Here is a 20,103-nt window from a genome sequence, read left to right on the forward strand (position 1 = left end):
GCGTAATGTCATACCCACCCATAAATCACAAGAGACATATTCTGTCATATTTCATTTATTACATTATCTTACAAGTAATTTTACATGTGTACATAGCAGGGATGACAGGGCCATTGAAAGGCAGCTGAATTGTTTGTGTCCGAGACCACGTTCAGTCTTTGGACTTTCCTGCCAGTTTCAACTTGTCATCCCCGACATTGTAATTGGCAAACAGATGATAAGAGTATGCATGAGTGTGAGATCGGACCCACGCAGTGAACGCGAGGATGTGATGAGGAAATATCACCAGAATTATACAAGACCAGCAACAGATGCTTCAGGAACAAAATGTCAAAAATGTTTGACGAAAATGATAATCAAATAATTCTAGTTCATTGTGAGAAATGTGGGACTAGGTTCAAAGGGGGGGGGAAAGAGTATCTAGCTACAAAGATGGGTTTATCTCACTTGAAACAGTGTCAGTTATTTCGATGTTATCAGGGACGGCCACAGCAACACCGGAGACGATGTTTACCACCTCGGTAAAACCCATGGATGTGAAAACAGACCCAAGTTCAATATGTGGAAAATCTGGGATTTGAACCCATGACCACCGGATCCTGGCACACTTAAGGGAAGCAACTCTGAACAAGGAGTTTCTATATACAAGCAAATCAAACATTCCATGACTATTTCTTGTATCAGGTTGTTACTTTTGGAAACAGCTACACTGAGATCTGGTGTAGAGGTGAGGGATTTTATATCACTTGAACAAGTCTGCTTCAACTCAGGTAGGTGACAGGAAGAGAACGCTTAAAGTGTGCAACAGCTGTATTTCTGCAGATGTAAAGTGTTTCTTTTTTGCCTGGACCTGCTTTACATTGCTGAGCGCTGCTCAAACATGCTGAGTATATAGATCACATGAGCTCAGTTTTATCACAAATGATATTTTGTCTTTTTATCCTGATATTAGTGTACTGCTTAACATATGGCTTCTTAACAGCTGCTCAAATTTGCTGAAACTTTACTTTGAGCTTGCTGAAGCTTGCTGAAACGTGTGGCTGATCAACACAAATGCAGAATTTTACTTTGAGCTTGCTGGAGCTTGCTGAAACTTGTGGCTGATCAACGCAAACGCAGAATTTTACTTTGAGCTTCTGAAACCTGAGGCTTATCAGCTCGAATGCACACCTTTGCTGAGAGCTGCTGTCTTCTGCTGCTCAAAGCTGTAGTGCCACGAGGCCTTTAAGGCTGCTTGGCAATCCAACTTAAGTGTTTCAATTCCCAAACCTATTTGTTATCCACAACTATTATGACCATCTGTTTCTATACAGCTACTTCTAGTGATCGGTCCTATAGCACCTCTGTCTGTGGCGGCCACTGTAGAGGCATCACAGGGCTGCAGTAACCATCGAATACTGATCAGCATCTTTGGTTCAACTTGGCTTTAATGTGGTTGTCTGACAGACAGGACTCGGATGGGTAGAAAAGACTCGAGGGACCTGTGTTTCAATACCTGACACAGACTCCAGCCCCTGATTTCATCAGTAAATGACATTTTACGTCCAATATTCTTAGCATCTAAGGCCAGACTTTTTTTTATTGATTTTGAAAACGAATTTGTCAGTATGTTGAAAATATTTACAAAATGCAATGTGCTGAATGCTTTTATTCATCTCAAAGTCGCATCTCAGTTGGCAGGTTATAAACAAACCTTTGCCTGGATTGTGTCCTTAAAATCTGACGGCGACATTTTACTGTCATTTTTATTGTCAAAGCGATCTTTACCGTCCTCGGTATAAAATAACCTTGTATCATTCTCATTATGTTTTTGTCTGAATTTTTTATTTCTAAGGTCAGCGGATACCTTATCCTAGAAAAGAAACAACCGAAAAACATGTTTGAAACTACAGTTTCTCTTCCACACTTACAACCAGCGTGTTAGAGAAGGGAAAGATGAGTTATCTCCCCTTGTTGGGTATTCAAGTACTGTGTCAAGGGTTCAAGTCCATGAAAGCTACCCGCCCGAGCCATGCTGAACTGAATGATACAATGAATGCATGACGACGTATGATAAACGATTAATGACATTACTAATAATGGATCGCCATACCAATACAGGAAGTGTTTCTGTTGTGAGGAATACTGTCACATGACAAGGCTGTGGCAGTAGTTTATATTGGTCCTGATGCAGTCAAAAACGTACAGAAAAAAAGACGACACTCAAAATATTACTCATCTTGAAATGGCTGTTTCACAGAACAATCATTGCACAAAGACTTTCATGGCGACTGATAATTTAAGTTCAAACGTGAAGCACTATGACTGTTGTGAGGAATTGACCCTGCAATTAACATATCCCACCTGTCAATCAAACAACATGGTTGACCAATCAGAAAGCCTGATATAATACAAAATCCTTTAATCCTCGGCTAATATTAAAGCGACATATCACCTGGGTCAACTTTAAGGTAAATATTATTTAAGATATTTCCACTCTCACTATGGGTTAATTCTGTCTATTCATACCCCTGAATATTGAAACGCCTTTAAGCTCTTGTCCTACATAACCTTAACAATAGTTGACCTGGACCTTGACCTTGACCTATATTCTAGTCCAGCCAACTATTACAGAAATGACTGGATATTGGAGACAATGCTTTTATGTAACAAGCAGGTTTAATAAAATGGAAGTTTCAGTTGACCCAGATTCAAGAAAGGATTTGCAGATGGAATCGACAACTAAAATTGTAATTAAGATGACATACATTATATTAGAACATCGAATAGTTTTGACAATTCTCTTGGAAGACATTTGTATTTTTTAAAGTCAAGAAATCTCTAAGAAAATCCCTTCAATACATTTTTAAAAAAATGAAGAAAGTTTGTGAATATTCCACAGATCATGTACTTAGAATTCAGGGGGGGCTTTACTTTCTGTTTTGCACGTTTATCCCACTGATCAAAGAATCATCATTTAATAACATTGTTATAAATCTCACATGGTGAATATAAAGCATAGCCTCTAGTATGTTCAATATGGTCTGTTAGAACTTGGAACATACTTCTGTTTTTATGTTCTGGCGACTATACAGCACTGGACTGGAGTTGTCATAGTAACAAAATATAGCCTCTGAGCAAATCATTACAGCGAAGTATCTGTGCGATGAGCTAATACAGAAATAAATGTCATTTAAACTTCTACCCCCAGTGAAGGGCTACATGTTGGGAGCATGAGCAGGGAAACTAAAAAATAGATACTAACTGAAAGTGATAAAAAAACTTGGAGGCTGATGGTTATGGGTGGGGCTTGAAGGTTGATGGTTATATAGGGCGGGGCTTGGAGGCTGATGGTTATATAGGACGGGGCTTGGAGGCTGATGGTTATATAGGGTGGGGCTTGAAGGTTGATGGTTATATAGGGCGGGGCATGGAGGCTGATGGATATGTAGGGCGGGGCTCGGAGGCTGATGATTACATAGGGTGGGGTTGGAGGCTGATGGTTATGTATGGTGGGGCTTGGAGGCTGATGGTTATATAGGACGGGGCTTGGAGGCTGATGGTTATATAGGGTGGGGCTTGAAGATTGATGGTTATATAGGGCGGGGCATGGAGGCTCATGGATATGTAGGGGGGGCTCGGAGGCTGATGATTACATAGGGTGAGGCTTGGAGGCTGATGGTTATATAGGGTGGGGTTAGAGGCTGATGGTTATGTATGGTGGGGCTTGGAGGCTGATGGTTATGTAGGACAGGGCTTGGAGGCTGATGGTCATATAGGGCGGGGCATGGAGGCTGATGGTTATGTAGGGTGGGGCTTGGAGGCTGATGGTCATATAGGGCGGGGCATGGAGGCTGATGGTTATGTAGGGTGGGGCTTGGAGGCTGATGGTCATATAGGGTGAGGCTTGGAGGCTGATGGTTATGTATGGTGGGGTTGGAGGCTGATGGTCATATAGGGCGGGGCATGGAGGCTGATGGTTATATATGGTGGGGTTGGAGGCTGATGGTTATATAGGGTGAGGCTTGGAGGCTGATGGTTATATAGGGTGGGGTTGGAGGCTGATGGTTATATAGGGTGAGGCTTGGAGGCTGATGGTTATATAGGGTGGGGTTGGAGGCTGATGGTTATGTAGGGTGGGGCTTGGAGGCTGATGGTCATATAGGGCGGGGCATGGAGGCTGATGGTTATGTATGGTGGGGTTGGAGGCTGATGGTTATATAGGGTGAGGCTTGGAGGCTGATGGTTATGTAGGGTGGGGCTTGAAGGTTGATGGTTATATAGGGCGGGGCATGGAGGCTGATGGATATGTAGGGCGGGGCTTGGAGGCTGATGGTCATATAGGGCGGGGCATGGAGGCTGATGGTTATGTATGGTGGGGTTGGAGGCTGATGGTTATATAGGGTGGGGTTGGAGGCTGATGGTTATGTAGGGTGGGGCTTGGAGGCTGATGGTCATATAGGGCGGGGCATGGAGGCTGATGGTTATGTATGGTGGGGTTGGAGGCTGATGGTTATATAGGGTGGGGTTGGAGGCTGATGGTTATGTAGGGTGGGGCTTGGAGGCTGATGGTCATATAGGGCGGGGCTTGGAGGCTGATGGTCATATAGGGCGGGGCTTGGAGACTGATAGTTATGTAGGACGGGGCTTGGAGGCTGATGGTCATATAGGGCGGGGCTTGGAGGCTGATGGTTATATAGGGTGGGCCTTGGAGGCTATATACCTACCAGTGGGTATGGGGTGTTGGGCGTGGGGAGGGGTGTTGAGGCGTGGCGAATATCATGACACGTACTAAGATATGGCAGCAACATGAAGTTATGGCACTGAGGTATACATATGATCCCATTCTCATTGCCATGGTAACTAGAATAAACACAATATCTCTATAGTACTTAGACTCTTCAGGTTTAGATCAATTAACATCACACATTGTAGTCCATTTTAACTAAATTCTACATAATTATGCAAACTGTATGAATTATCAAAAGGGTAACCCTCAACATCTCAGAGTAAATAACGGGCAATCTGGATTTTCTCCACAAAATCAATAAACTTGAGTTACAATGATGGGAGAACATATACCGCTCAAAACAAGTAAAAGAACACCCACAATTGGAAGCCTGTGTGTTGCAATACCCACCAGCTATGAGTGAGTGAGTGAGTTTGGTTTTACGCCGCTTTTAGCAGTATTCCAGCAATATCACGGTGGGGGACACCAGAAATGGGCTTCACACATTGTACCCATGTCGGGAATCGAACCCGGGTCTTCGGCGTGACGAGCGAACGCTTTAACCACTAGGCCACCCGACCGCCCCCCACCAGCTAAGACAGATGAACTCTGAATAGTTCATATGAAAAGAATCAGGACTTCTTTAACTTCTTTTGAGTAGTATATGTCCGCCTCCTTATTCAACACAATCATCCGAATTCATTAACTTCATGACAGAGTTTTATATAACCATACAAAGTATTTTAAGTTTGTGCTAGTCGTGCAGATGACACCTTAAACCATTGACTGATCACACACATACAAAGACACACTTCAACCACATCCTTGTACCAGTTCTCGTAAAATCAAAATTGCATGAATCTTGCACCCAACTAAACACACACTGTGCAATGTACAAGCATGCGCCATCACGGCTCTCTATACATACGCAATATGAAAGCACACAAACGCTACATTTGCTAAAATCAGAATCAAATAAAATGCAAAAGAGATACAAATTTGTTAAAAGCAAAAAAGCACCATTAACATGTATCACCTGTTCACCCTTGTAACAAAAATAGTATGTTCATGTTTGGAACAGTCTATTGCAGAATGAGGTGTGAATCAGGTCGGAGCCATCAGTGACAGATTAACACAACCAGAGAATGCGATATTTGTGCAGTACATGGTATACGATACGTTAGCACCTACCAGCAGGAGGGAAACACTCCTATTGTACATTTCAATGCTAGTTGGACTTTTCATATGTTGTATTCACCCTCCACTATAAACACTAAAACATAGTCCAACGAACAAGCACTGAAAGAGTGCAACCGCTTTGAAAAATTGATGTTGGTTACAAATATATTATCATCAGGGCCGTGTCAATAGAATGTGTTTTCAATTTCAAAACATATTTATCTTGATTGTGTCATGACAGTATTCATGAAAAACCTTTTCTTTAACCCATGAAAACAGTTCAAAACGTTTATCAGGTTCATTTTTTAGCAAGTAAAACATAATAACATTGCATATGATACTTGATTTGAATTGAATATGATTTAGAAGTAAGATTATCATCATAAGCAGATGTTCTGACAAGCATAGATAAATACTGCCACAGACATGGAACCACCTATCAAATATAAACTTCAGTGGAAAATGGCATGCAAGGTTTTGACACAGCCCCTAAAGTCCCAACTCACAGTTCATTGTGATCTGGGTGCTGTAACCATAGAAACATGGTCTGTACTTATATTAATTTCTGTAATTCTTCTAATAGCAAAATAATGAAAACATTTACAACAGCTTAAATATATTTATAACTGCTTAAATACGACTGTCAAAGAAAGATTTCAAACAGTTGACAGAATAAATGTATGTGATATAAAAACATTTGACAGACCAACTGAAACTTCTATCAAACATTTGACAGAGGTCCAAAGTTCATACAGAATAATGTGATCCTATTCAAATCCTTGTATTGTGCAGTATTGGAAAGAGGGAAGTTTGGGTTATATTGACCATCATACACAACAAGGGAGATCACTCTCATACGCAACAAGGGAGATCACTCTCATACGCAACAAGGGAGATCACTCTCATACAAAAAACAAGGGAGATAACTCTGACAGGCACTCTCACTGATGATGCCCACACAACTATAATACTCTCACCGCCTTGTCAGAAAACTAAGAACAGGTTGTCTATTAAGCTAAGGATATTAAATATTTTGATTGAATTATTCAAAAGAAAAAGGTGACATAAATTAACAACTCTATGGCAATCTGTACACAACTGTAAATCATACTAATAAAGTTAACTAATTACTAAGTAAATTTTGAAGAACTTTTGATTCCTCTGAAATTAGTTTGGCATACCGTATTCGATGTAATAAGTGCAAAGGGCGCTCTCAAAATTAGAAATAGGAGGCTCTTATTAGAATAATATCTTGGTGAAAAAAAACAGAGTTGAAAGATAAATTTCATGGTTTATGCTGACAGCCTGACAGCCTGAATGTTTATAGACGACAGATATATTTTTCCAGAATTTAATTGCCCATTATTAAGGGTACATATAACACACGAATGCGTATCATACGCGAATAAATGTCTTGTGTACATTGATCATTTGGAAGGGGTGCTAATTGGGATTGTTTACTAGCCAATATATACGCAAATATCGCCGTGGGCACTTAGAGCGGGGCGTTTATTACGTCGAATACGGTAATGTTTAAAGCTATCACATTATGTTATTTGGAAGCACTTAATTAGTTGTTTCAAAATTTCATTTCTACGATTAAGCTAAATTACTGAATAAATAGACACAATATTCTACCTCCACATACTAAAACAACCTGTATCTAGAAACTTGTATCAATGGCGTCAGCTGTTTTAGAACCATCACAAAAAAGTCACCCTAACTCTTTGTACATATCTAAAATATCAATTAGTTAAATGCTGAGGCAAAACAGATTAAGATAAATCATGGGAATTGTTTTTTTAAATGCATATTTCAGGGATTAGTCTTGATAGTGATTAATAAACACGTGCTTATGATATTGTTAGAATCATAAAATGGACTCTGCTTTTGGTAGAGATTTCTTCTGATTATTGAAATGTTTTTTGCAGCTTTTATTTAGTATTATATACATTTTATTAGTTATTGTAAACATTAGGGTGAATTTAGAACCATTTGACTGCCCAATCGTCTCCTACGTAATAGTGTCACTGATAAAATTAAACTGTTTCGGGCTACCGTATTTCCACGATAAAACACCCGATATATACTTCTTTAAGCCACTCTTTACCCCCATCGTTTAAGGGCAGAGATAATTATGGGGAGAATTCTGTGCCAAAAACATACACTGCGTTTTATCAAGGCCTGGAGTTTAATCGAGACTCTGGTGTTTATTGAGGAAATACGGTAGTTTCCACTGTCTGCAACACATCATAAGACAAGTCCCATTCCAGAAACAGATCTTAGCTCCGATTGTCGTAACTCCCATTCCATAGTATAGACCTACGATAGTTATTGCTCTGGAAATGCTTCATGGAACAGGATTCTTGTTGTAAGCTGTGCCCTAGGTTAGAGCAAAGCTTTGTATTTGAGGTATCAATATATTATGACATTGATCAACATCCTCACATACGATTCAACTTTCGAAAGGGATATTTCACTCTTTCCATGACACCCAAAACCGATTCTCATAAAATGTCCAGTGTATTTTTAAATAGAATGACATATCGGACTATCCCTATCAGAAGTTGAGTAGCATATGTGAGCTAGCAGGCAAGTAGAGTGGTGCTTACATGTTTAATGCTTGACTAAACCTACCAGGCTAGTTTCTACTAACAATACGCATACTATTAAGAAATTTAAAACAGTTAAATTCATATTGACCTTTTGTTAAGTGATGATGTTTTCAAAACATATTCACCAGCACCGACTTAATTACATGATTTTCTAAATCTAAATGAGTTACGATTCATTCATTCATTTATGGTACGATATTTGAGTTTTAGGGTGACTTGTACCATTAAAGGTCCACTTGCATCCGTGACATGAATTAGTCAAGAAAAGAAATTGTCTCCCTTGATTCAGACAGCTATGAGATGTACATGGGAGGACATCTCAAAAAGTTCGTCAGCTGCAGACTTTTAAATTAACAAATGATTTGTAAGTTTGTTGACAAGTTTCAAACCTTCCTTACAATTTGTGTACATATTAAAAAACTTTTCAAAAAAACTTTTCTTAACTCGTGTATGCTAAACATTGGACACAGCACGGTCACACAGTAGAGGTCGCTTTTCGGTCACACGACACAGGATAAACTGTGTCATTACTTAAAAACACTTTCCATGTTTTAACGCAAACGTTCCACTTAGTAACAAACTGTGCCCCATCTGCCATTTAAATCTGCCATGATGTTCACTTGAGTAAAAAAATCTGAAAACCCCCACACCTCAAAACTTCCACATGCATTTGTTCATAAGGTAACATTTCTAGCTGCGAACACGTAATCAAGTTGTCAGCGCCCCCTACGGGCACATGGTTATATACAGTATGATACAATCAACAGATCGGCTACACAAATTAATTCTCTGAAACATCAACAGAACAGCCTGTATAGGGGAGATAACTCTATGGCACTATCTTCAAGGCGTATCCACCTCCATCTTGGAGTCGAGACGACTGAAGAGGCGGACTCGACGCGAGCTGTTGGTGGCACTGTTGATCACTTCCATCCATCTGCAGAGACAAGGAACATGGCCGTTAGCACTGGAGCATTTACATAGTCAAATGTTTCTTGTATGGTACCCGTGAAGATCTGTGTTAGAATAGGTCTTCAGCAACCTTTGTTTGCCATAAGAGTGAGTGAGTGAGTGAGTATAGTTTTACGTCGCTTTTAGCAATATTCCAGCAATACCAAGGCGGGGGACACCAGAAATGGGCTTCACACATTGTACCCTTGTCGGGAATCGAATAGGGTCTTCGGCGTGATGAGCGAACGCTTTAACCACTAAGCTACCCGACCGCCCCTTTTCCATAAGTGAGTGAGTGAGTGAGTATGGTTTTACGCCGCTTTTAGCAATGTTCCAGCAATACCACGGCGGGGGACACCAGAAATGGGCTTCACACATTGTACCCATGTCGGGAATCGAACCCGGGTCTTTGGCGTGACGAGCGAACGCTTTAACCACTAGGCTACCTGACTGCCCCTCTTGCCATAAGAGGTGACTGATGGGATCGGGTGACCAGGTTTGTTGCATTGGTTGATGCATGTCATTGTATCAAAATTTTGTCAGTCAATTGACATGATATGACATAATTATTTACAGACCGCTGTCATATAGCTGAAATATTGCTGAGTGCAGCATTTAACAACCAACCAACTACTCAATAGACGCTAAAATTAGTAATAATGCACTGTGCTAACATTTGTCTGAGGTTTACAGGCAAACACAGGTGTGTTGAAGATATGTAGAGATGCTTTGTGAAAATTTGGCGACAAGCTTGCAAGGGGCGATCTCAAAATATTTATAGTAAAGCACTAGGGTAAACCAGGTGAGTGAGTGAGTATGGTTTTTACGCAGCATTTAGCAATATTTCATCAATATCATGGCGGGGGATACCAGAATGGGCTTCACACATTGTACCCATGTGAGGAATCGAACCCGGGCCTTCGGCGTGATGAGCGAAAGCTGGAACCACTAGGCTACCCCACCGCCCCGGGTAAACCAACGAGCAGGCACAGACATACCAAGGATTATAAGCAAGTCAAATATAGGATTCAAACCTCAGACCATTAATTAAGGAATGACCCACTAACAAACAAATCCTTTTGGTATAAAACAGGAAACACAATTCTGAAACAAAGGAGATTTGATATAGACAAAAGGATTATAGAATTTATTAAAAAAAAGGACTGGAATTAACAGAACATAAAAAGTAAACGCTGACATACCTTGCAAACGTATACTCGCTCTCCGCACGGAAGAAGTAGACATGGTTTTTGAACTGCAACTTAAACACATGGTCTTTGTGTATGCCATCTTCCTCTTCGGGCGTGTTCACTGCGTATCCTAGCAACGGTAGACTCGCCAGTGGAAAGTCATCCTGTGAAATAAGAGTTACGAGTGAGTGAGTATGGTTTAACGCCGCTTTTACCAATATTACAGCAAAATCACTCCGAGGGGACACCAGAAATGGGCTTCACACATTGTACCCATTTTGGGAATCGAACCCGGGTCTTAGGTGTGACAAGCGAAAGCTTTAACCACTAGGCTACCCCACTGTCCCGTAGAGTTGCGACCTGACAGTGCAAATCAAAATCTTAAGACCGGATTCATCTTGGGAACTTATTTCCTATAAGTAATGTTCTCAGCATGTTCTGATGAAGAAATATGAAGTCTACCTACTGATGGCATTCAGAATGACACATTGACACAATACTTAACACACATTGTTCCTATTCATTGGTCTGTGCATTCATTTGTGACATCACCATTTTGTGTGCACACAGATTTCTCCAAGCTCCTTGCTTTCTCACCTGGTACGTCTTGTAGAAGAAGAGACAAAAGTTTGTGAAGACGACCCACAGCTTCTGCCAGCCGTTGCTGTTCTTGAACTTGCGCAGTAAGTAGCCGCTTAGCTGGTTCTAATCAACAGTAAATCACTGATCAGTCTCAGGGTAAAAGACATCAAACATTGTAAGAATATAGACGACCCACTATTACCTGACCCTACCTGGGTACCCGACTTCTTATTACCTGACTCTAACCAGGTAGCCGACTCCCTATTAACCGACACTGCCTGGGTAGCCGACTCCCTATTACCTGACCCTACACAGGTACCAGACTCCCTATTACCTGACTCTAACCAGGTAGCCGACTCCCTATTAACCGACACTGCCTGGGTAGCCGACACCCTATTACCTGACCCTACACAGGTACCAGACTCCCTATTACCTGACTCTAACCAGGGAGCCGACTCCCTATTAACCGACACTGCCTGGGTAGCGAACACCCTATTACCTGACCCTACACAGGCACCAGACTCCCTATTACCTGACTCTAACCAGGTAGCCGACTCCCTATTAACCGACACTGCCTGGGTAGCCGACTCCCTATTACCCGACCCTACACAGGTACCTGACTCCCTATTACCTGACTCTAACCAGGTAGCCGACTCCCTATTAACCGACACTGCCTGGGTAGCCGACTCCCTATTACCTGACCCTACACAGGTACCCGACTCCCTATTACCTGACTCTAACCAGGTAGCCGACTCCCTATTAACCGACACTGCCTGGGTAGCCGACACCCTATTACCTGACCCTACACAGGTACCCGACTTCCTATTACTGACCGTACCCGGGTAGCTGACCAAGTATTTTATCAAAGTTTTTGATAGTGTAAAAACAGGACCCATCCAACCCGAGTTACCCGTCCCAGCCCTAGTGGAGATATTAAAAGTGTAAGATTGCATTGTGAATGATACAAGGATCTGAAGCTGTCCTCCTCGCCTTACGATGGCCATGACTCCCATAGCTCAACGTACTTTGACTGCCTTCTGATGGTCTCGCTGACTGACGCTGGTGTTCCGATGCCAGCAGACGTGCATAGTTGTGTTGGCTCGATGCTGGATGGTCTTCTCGGGGGACGATGGAGATGAGGCGTTCTCTCCATCTTGGTGGTTTTCTGTCCCATCCATGTTCTCCGTGGAGCCTGAAACGCGGGTGACAGTGTTTACCTCACAGAGCCACATTCGCGGAGATTCACCAATCTAGTTACACTTGGCTGTTTAATTTGCATACTCATTGACTACAACATAAATGTCTGTCAGCATAGTCAGTTGACTAAGAATGTTTGTAAGATCCACCACTATTTCTGCTGACCAAAGGGCGAACTGTTAACATATTTCCACAAATGGACAGTGCCTTAAAACCCGCAGCAGGGCCCATTTCACAAAGAGCGCCTTGCGCACCGTCTATTGTAAGTCCTGTACCTAACAAAGACTTACGTGCTACAACCACTATCGTAAGTCCTGTACCTACAAAGACTTACGTGCTACAACGACAGTTGTAAGTCCTGTACCTAACAAAGACTTACGGTGCTACAACCACTATCGTAAGTCCTGTACCTAACAAAGACTTACGGTGCTACAACCACTATCGTAAGTCCTGTACCTAACAAAGACTTACGCTGCTACAACCACTATCGTAAGTCCTGTACCTAACAAAGACTTACGGTGCTACAACCACTATCGTAAGTCCTGTACCTAACAAAGACTTACGGTGCTACAACCACTATCGTAAGTCCTGTACCTAACAAAGACTTACGCTGCTACAACCACTATCGTAAGTCCTGTACCTAACAAAGACTTACGGTGCTACAACCACTATCGTAAGTCCTGTACCTAACAAAGACTTATGGTGCTACAACCACTATCGTAAGTCCTGTACTTAACAAAGACTTACGTGCTACAACCACTATCGTAAGTCCTGTACCTAACAAAGACTTACGGTGCTACAATGACTCACGAAATGGGACCCTTGGAATCATAGTATCTTGTGCTTTGACAATTATTATTTCCACACTTTAACAGATGTTTAAGGAGGTAGGAGTGCAGTATTGTCAGGAGAGATACAGAGGAGTTATATCAGTTATAGTCAACAGTGAGTGACATCGGGTCTACATTGTATGTATGATACTGACTTGCACTGGACTTGAGACTGGCGTACTGCAACTTGTCGTCCGTCCGGGACTTGAACTGTACAATGGCTTCGTTCAGGTCCTCGATCCACTTGTCCTTCTCCTCCTGACAACTGTGACACAACAATCAGCGTGATAATTCTAACCTCATCTTTCAAGACAAACACGACGACCATATCTGACTTGGATTCATGTTGATATTGTAATACTACAGGTAGGAAAGGTCACATTGAAATGCGTGAGTGTGGACCGAGACACCAGTGGTCAGTGGTGTGAGCACCGACCACCAATCACTGCGGGCGTTTCATGCTGCCATCTACCTCTAGCCCAAGCTTCCAATCATCTACTGGTTGGTTCAAAGACATATATTTAGCTCACCTGGCTGCAACAAGGATGTATTTGTTCCCGGCGTAGATGGCAAAACAGTTCTGTACAGCGACCTTGCCCTGGTCTGTCTCCTCCACCTGCAACATCAACACCAACATCAACATCAACATCATCGTCGTGTATGACATCACTAAACTTGATGGGCCAAGTGGATAGTGGTATCATTAATCTTGTTGGGCCAAGTGGATAGTGGTATCATTAAACTTGTTGTGCCAAGTGGATAGTGGTACCATCAAACTTGTTGTGCCAAGTGGATAGTGGTGTCATTAAACTTGTTGTGCCAAGTGGATAGTGGTATCATCAAACCTGTTTGGCCAAGTGGATAGTGGTGTCATCAAACTTGTTGGGCCAAGTGGATAGTGGTACCATCAAACTTGTTTGGCCAAGTGGATAGTGGTACCATCAAACTTGTTTGGCCAAGTGGATAGTAGTATCATCAAACTTGTTTGGCCAAGTGGATAGTGGTACCATCAAACTTGTTGGGCCAAGTGGATAGTGGTACCATCAAACTTGTTGGGCCAAGTGGATAGTGGTACCATCAAACTTGTTGGGCCAAGTGGATAGTGGTATCATCAAACTTGTTGGGCCAAGTGGATAGTGGTACCATCAAACTTGTTTGGCCAAGTGGATAGTGGTATCATCAAACTTGTTTGGCCAAGTGGATAGTGGTACCATCAAACTTGTTTGGCCAAGTGGATAGTGGTACCATCAAACTTGTTGGGCCAAGTGGATAGTGGTACCATCAAACTTGTTGGGCCAAGTGGATAGTGGTACCATCAAACTTGTTGGGCCAAGTGGATAGTGGTACCATCAAACTTGTTGGGCCAAGTGGATAGTGGTACCATCAAACTTGTTTGGCCAAGTGGATAGTGGTATCATCAAACTTGTTTGGCCAAGTGGATAGTGGTACCATCAAACTTGTTGGGCCAAGTGGATAGTGGTACCATCAAACTTGTTGGGCCAAGTGGATAGTGGTACCATCAAACTTGTAAGGCCAAGTGGATAGTGGTACAATGTTATTCAACACGTGTCACACTTACGATCATTCCCCGCAATGGCAGCTGACCATGGACCTTGAACTGCAGCAATGATGTTGCTGTCCGGCTGGTATAGACTAGCATATCTGAGAACTGGAACACAATATAGCCATGCAATGTAGACAGGTCTCCAACAGTCCCATGAATCTGTCCTTCTCCTACTGGTTCCTTGGACCCCAAATTTCATTACGTGGAACAGAATAATATGATCGAATTTTATTTTATTAGTTATTAATCAGTCCTTTTAATCCCCTTTTCACGTTTTCCTTATTTCATCACATAATGAAATATAACACATAATACTTACACAAAATAATTTAAAAATTACATATTTCGGTGTGACAAGCTAACACTTTAACCACTAGGCTACCCAACCACCCCTTTTTTTGTTTTGAAAACAGACCCTGTTAGTTAGAAGTTAAACTGTTAGTCAAACATGGAAATCCCCAAGAGACTCACCAAGAAAAACATCCTCTGTTGGTAACCTTTCCGAGAAAACTTCTGGAGGCAACCCTCACGGATGAAGTCCTAGAACATTAAATACAAACTTGACATGCGTTCATAGTTCAACACCAGCATAGAGGTACTTCACTGGGGTGAAATGGGGTTTGACATCACTTTACTTATGGCTGTTTGTACTTTTCTACCATTTATAGTGCTAGCCCATCGTGATACGATGCCACAGTTTAACATGAATACCCCACTCAGACACAGTATACTGACTCCGAGGCAACCAGTCCTTGTTTTAGCCCCTTAATGCCGAGCGCCAGACAGGGTAACAACAAGTACCATCTTTGAATGTCTTTCGGTATGACGCGGCCGGGGATCGAACCACTGACCTTCCACACTCCAGACTCTTTTACAGTTATATCAGGGCGTGTCAGCTTAATGTGGGAGGAAAGCCCCAAGTAATGCAGGACTCAGATGTTTACCACTTCAGTGAAATCCCCGAGTTTGGTGCTGACAAACCAAGAAACATAATCGGTCAGATTCGAACCCGCGACCATGGGATTCTGGCACACCTGCACCACAAATTAAAGTGGCTCTGATGACTGCGCCACTCTGATCCCCAATGAACGAAGAAGGATATTCATCTTAACTGTTGCCCTATTTCTTCCCAACAGTATATCTCTGACCCCTGACCCCTGTACACTCACCCTGTCGGCATTCACTACGTTCTCTATTCCAACAAGGTCTCGTTGTAGTTCTATCATCTTCTGAAGGTTTTCCTGGAAAATAAATAATGACCATCAAAATACCTGTAACGGTTACAAGTTACACAGAGGAAACACAATGTTCTTAACCCATGAAGATCTAGGTTAGAATAGGTCTTCATCAACCCATGCTTGCTGTAAAAGGCGAATGTTTGTTGTAAGAGGCGACTAACGGGATCGGGTGGTAAGGCTCGCTGACTTGGTTGATGCATGGCATTGTATCCCAATTGCGTAGATAGATGTTCATGTTGTCAATCACTGGATTGTCTGGTCCAGACTCGATTATTTACAGACCGCCATCATATGGCTGGAATATTGCTGAGTGCAGCGTTAAACAAACAGCAAACAAACAAACAATATGCTTTGTTCAAGCACATGGTCCAACAACAGATGCCTGTAACGCTGATACTGTGAGTGAATCAGGCTTAATCAAGGCATGTCCGAATATTTAACATTGGAGGAAAGCCGAAAGGTGGACATTGGTGAAACATGACCACAAGTATAAGTGAGTGAGTGAGTTGGGTTGAACACCGCTTTTAACAGTATTCCAGTTACATCGTGGCGTGTCAGCTTAATGTGGGAGGAAAGCCCGAAGTGATGCAGGTCTCAGATGTTTACCACTTCGGTGAAACCCACGAGCATGGGTATGGTGCTGACAAACCTACAAACACAATCGGGGCGAACCGGGATTCGAACTCACAATCATAGGTTTCTGGCGTGCCCAAGGGACGCAACTCTGCACAGCGAATCGCGGCGCCTTAGTCGACTGGGCCACCCATGCGCCCCCACGAGTATAAACCAAGGATCAATGTGTCTTTGCTTCACCAAAAACCAGCAGATGATGGCATCTAAGGGACACAACTCTGCACAGCTTGCCATTCCACTCAGCCAACAGTTGAGGTACTAGGACATGGAGTTAGCCAAGTCACTGAGTCTGACCACCTGTAAAACCCACCTGATTCCAACCCAGAATATCCATGGGATTGTTATTGTGAGTCTGAGTTCGGTTTTATGCCGCTTTTAGCAATATTCCAGAAAAATCACAGCGGGGAAGCCAGAAATAGGCTTCACTCATTTTAACACATTTCGGGAATCAAACCCGGGTCTTCGGCGTGACGAGCTCACGCTTTAACCACTAGGCTACCCGACCGCCCCTGTCATTGTGAAGATGTCCTTTACATAATTTGAAAGGTTGCCTCAAACAAGGAAAAGCATCAATCGTTTCAAAGCATGTTGAAAACCTTTTTTCTTGAGTGAACATTTAGAAGCAACCACTCACCACTCGCTTCAACTTGTCCTTGTAAGACGTCGTTACTTCCGTGACTTTAGCTAAAGCTTCTGTCGACAACAAACAAACATACTTAATAAACTGATCTTAGCGAGGACATGAAGTACACAGTGTTTTAATCATTTGTACAATCATCTATGGCAGGGTTTAAATCACCAATATCATCATGTACTGGAGGGTTTAAATCACCCTACTTTCATGTACTACATACATAACTTAATTCATCTTTACAATTATTTACAACAGAGTTTAGCTCACCTGTACAATCATCTAAATCGGCATGGTTCAGTGAATAGTGCTTCACCAGTTCTGAAAAATATGTAAATTTCTTGTATATTTGAACATTTCACACATCAACACTTCATAATATGCAACAGTTCCACAGAAAAGCCATCCATATTCTGTGTTAGCACACTTTCAATACACAGAATATTTTATGAGAGCTTCAAACACTTTTTACCCAAGTGTTCATAACGATAAAGGCACATATTGCAAAAACCTTCCTGGATCAGCTTCAAACAGACTTGGAATAAATCTTATCACCCATTCAAAGTGCTTATTTGAAGCCATCACCAACTAATAAGAGAGCCTGCTATCCAAAGACAAACTTTCATTTTTAAAGATGAAAACTCATCAAATATGTATTCAAATATTTGATTGTTTATTATAAATTCCAACAGATATATTAATACAAACGTGCAGGTAACTGCAGCCATGAGACGACCAACTCACTCTCTAATATCAACTTGAAGTGAAGCAACCTCTGGCCAGGTTTCAGGAAGAATGTATTCAAGGGGAGGTAACACACTTTTTGGGCTTCAAAGTCCTTGTACAACTCCTCGAACTTCCTGTTTCTCCTCATCTTGCTCTCTACCTCCGACAGAATCTCCTCCTGTCTGTCCAGGTAGTTGCAGTAGAGCTGTGGGAGAGAGGTCAGAGGTCAAGGTCAGATATCAGAGATGAGGCAGAATAAAGATTGACTGATGTCCAGATTTCAACCCACAAACGTTAGATCCTACAGCAATTATTGTTGTTGTGGCACCTTACCCATTTGAAAGAACGTAATTACACTTTCCTAAAATATGTATCACAAACTGTGTGTTGCCTCGACACTTGACAATGAAATAATCCGTAAAAAATGAAACTACATTCTATGAAGAAACACTGTATGGACCTGACCGTCTCTGTGGTCTAGTGGATAGAGTCCAGAGAGCGGAAGGTCCGAGGTTCGATCCCCGGCTGCGTCATACCAAAAGACATTAAAAAATGGTACTTGTTGTTTCCCTGCCTGCCACTCTGCATTAAGGGGCTAAAACAAGGACTGGTAGGCTCGGAGTCAGAACATTGTGTCTGAATCTGGAATCTATGTTAAATTGCAGCATGGTTTCTCAGTGGGCTAGCACTATAAAACCGACATGAGGTTGGACTAGTGCAAGCAGCCACACACCCTCACCCACGTCTCTACATAAGTGAAATAATCTTGAAAGTGACATCAAGGTGAGGTGAAATGGGGTTTAACATTGCGTCCAAGATTATTGCACTTATATAGCAACGTGCATGTACGTGTGTGTGTTTGTGTGGCTGCTTGTACTAGTCCGGACTGATGCCGATTTATAGTGCTAGCACACTGAGATACCATGCCGCAGTTTAACATGAATACCCCACTCAGACACAGTATACTGACTCCGAGCCGACCAGTCCTTGTTTTAGCCCCTTAATGCCGAGCGCCAGACAGGGTAACAACAAGTACCATCTTTTAACGTCTTTTGGTATGACGCGGCTGGGACATTATGAACCCCGGACCTTCTGCTCTCTGGGCGGACGCTCTACCATTAGACCACGGAGACGGTCCAAAAGTGACATCAAACCCAATTTCACCACTGCAATGGAGCTATACAATTTTCAACTTCACATAAAACAGATGGTAGGGATGAACAAATGTAATCATTTCTAAACAAACAGTGAGTGAGTGAGTTGGGTTTAATGCCGCTTTTAATATTTTTATTCCAGTTATATCACAGCATGTCAGCTTAATGTGGGAGGAGAGCCCGAAGTGATGCAGGTCTCAGACGTTTACCACTTTGCTGATACCCACTAGCACGGGTATGGTGCTGACAAACCTAGAAACATAATCAGGGAGAACTGGGATTCGAACCCACAATCATAGGTTTCTGGCATGCCCACGGGACGCAACTCTGCACAGCAAATTGTGGCGCCTTAGACGACTGGGCCACCCGTGCCCCCTCTCAACTAACAGATAAAGAATATATTACAGCATTGTTGAAGCAAATACCCTCACCTCTTCAGCCACGACTAGAGCATTGAGAACAATGTCTCCGATTCTCTGGTAGTCCCCGTTCTGGTGAGCGTTGGACTTTCCCTCCCTGAAGCAGAATACTCAAGTATATATCACACATACCATAATATATGTTTATAACTAACACACAAATAATGAACTGACGCATATTACAAACTAAATTCTTGGTCCTGGCCATTTTCCATATATATGTTGTATATATGCTTATAGCGAACTACGGATTCAACATGCTAAAATTAGTGGTCCATTTGAGTTCATTATAACCATAGTTTACTGTATATCCCTCTCAGGATATAAAGTATGTAGAGGGGCACTGCCACAAAAACTAGAAAATAAAATACAATTATGGAATATATCATGACACGTAATATTATACACAGGAAATATGTTATTATAATTATGTTACTGTTACATCCAGGGAAATACTACAAGAAAATAACATATCGGATATATCAT

At 42.1% G+C, this 20,103-nt stretch overlaps 1 protein-coding gene across 1 annotated transcript in view; it reads right to left on the bottom strand.

Annotated features, from left to right (window-relative positions):
- Positions 1-7,495: 7,495 nt before the first annotated feature.
- LOC139447261 (FERM, ARHGEF and pleckstrin domain-containing protein 2-like) overlaps positions 7,496-20,103 on the bottom strand; it is a 152,641-nt gene continuing 140,033 nt past the window's right edge. The window contains exons 18-30 of the mRNA XM_071228533.1: positions 19,630-19,714; positions 18,063-18,249; positions 17,589-17,639; positions 17,322-17,380; positions 15,986-16,057; positions 15,288-15,356; positions 14,832-14,921; positions 13,783-13,868; positions 13,408-13,517; positions 12,251-12,417; positions 11,241-11,348; positions 10,656-10,807; positions 7,496-9,439 (exon numbers count right to left, since the gene is read on the bottom strand). Of these exons, the coding sequence (XP_071084634.1) occupies positions 9,346-9,439; positions 10,656-10,807; positions 11,241-11,348; positions 12,251-12,417; positions 13,408-13,517; positions 13,783-13,868; positions 14,832-14,921; positions 15,288-15,356; positions 15,986-16,057; positions 17,322-17,380; positions 17,589-17,639; positions 18,063-18,249; positions 19,630-19,714 (1,330 nt within the window). The 3' untranslated portion in view covers positions 7,496-9,345. The remainder of the gene's footprint in view (positions 9,440-10,655; positions 10,808-11,240; positions 11,349-12,250; positions 12,418-13,407; positions 13,518-13,782; positions 13,869-14,831; positions 14,922-15,287; positions 15,357-15,985; positions 16,058-17,321; positions 17,381-17,588; positions 17,640-18,062; positions 18,250-19,629; positions 19,715-20,103) is intronic.

The sequence above is a fragment of the Haliotis cracherodii genome, unplaced genomic scaffold (genome assembly GCF_022045235.1).
Source record: "Haliotis cracherodii isolate W230 unplaced genomic scaffold, xgHalCrac1.p SCAF_7, whole genome shotgun sequence".
NCBI lineage: Eukaryota > Metazoa > Mollusca > Gastropoda > Lepetellida > Haliotidae > Haliotis > Haliotis cracherodii.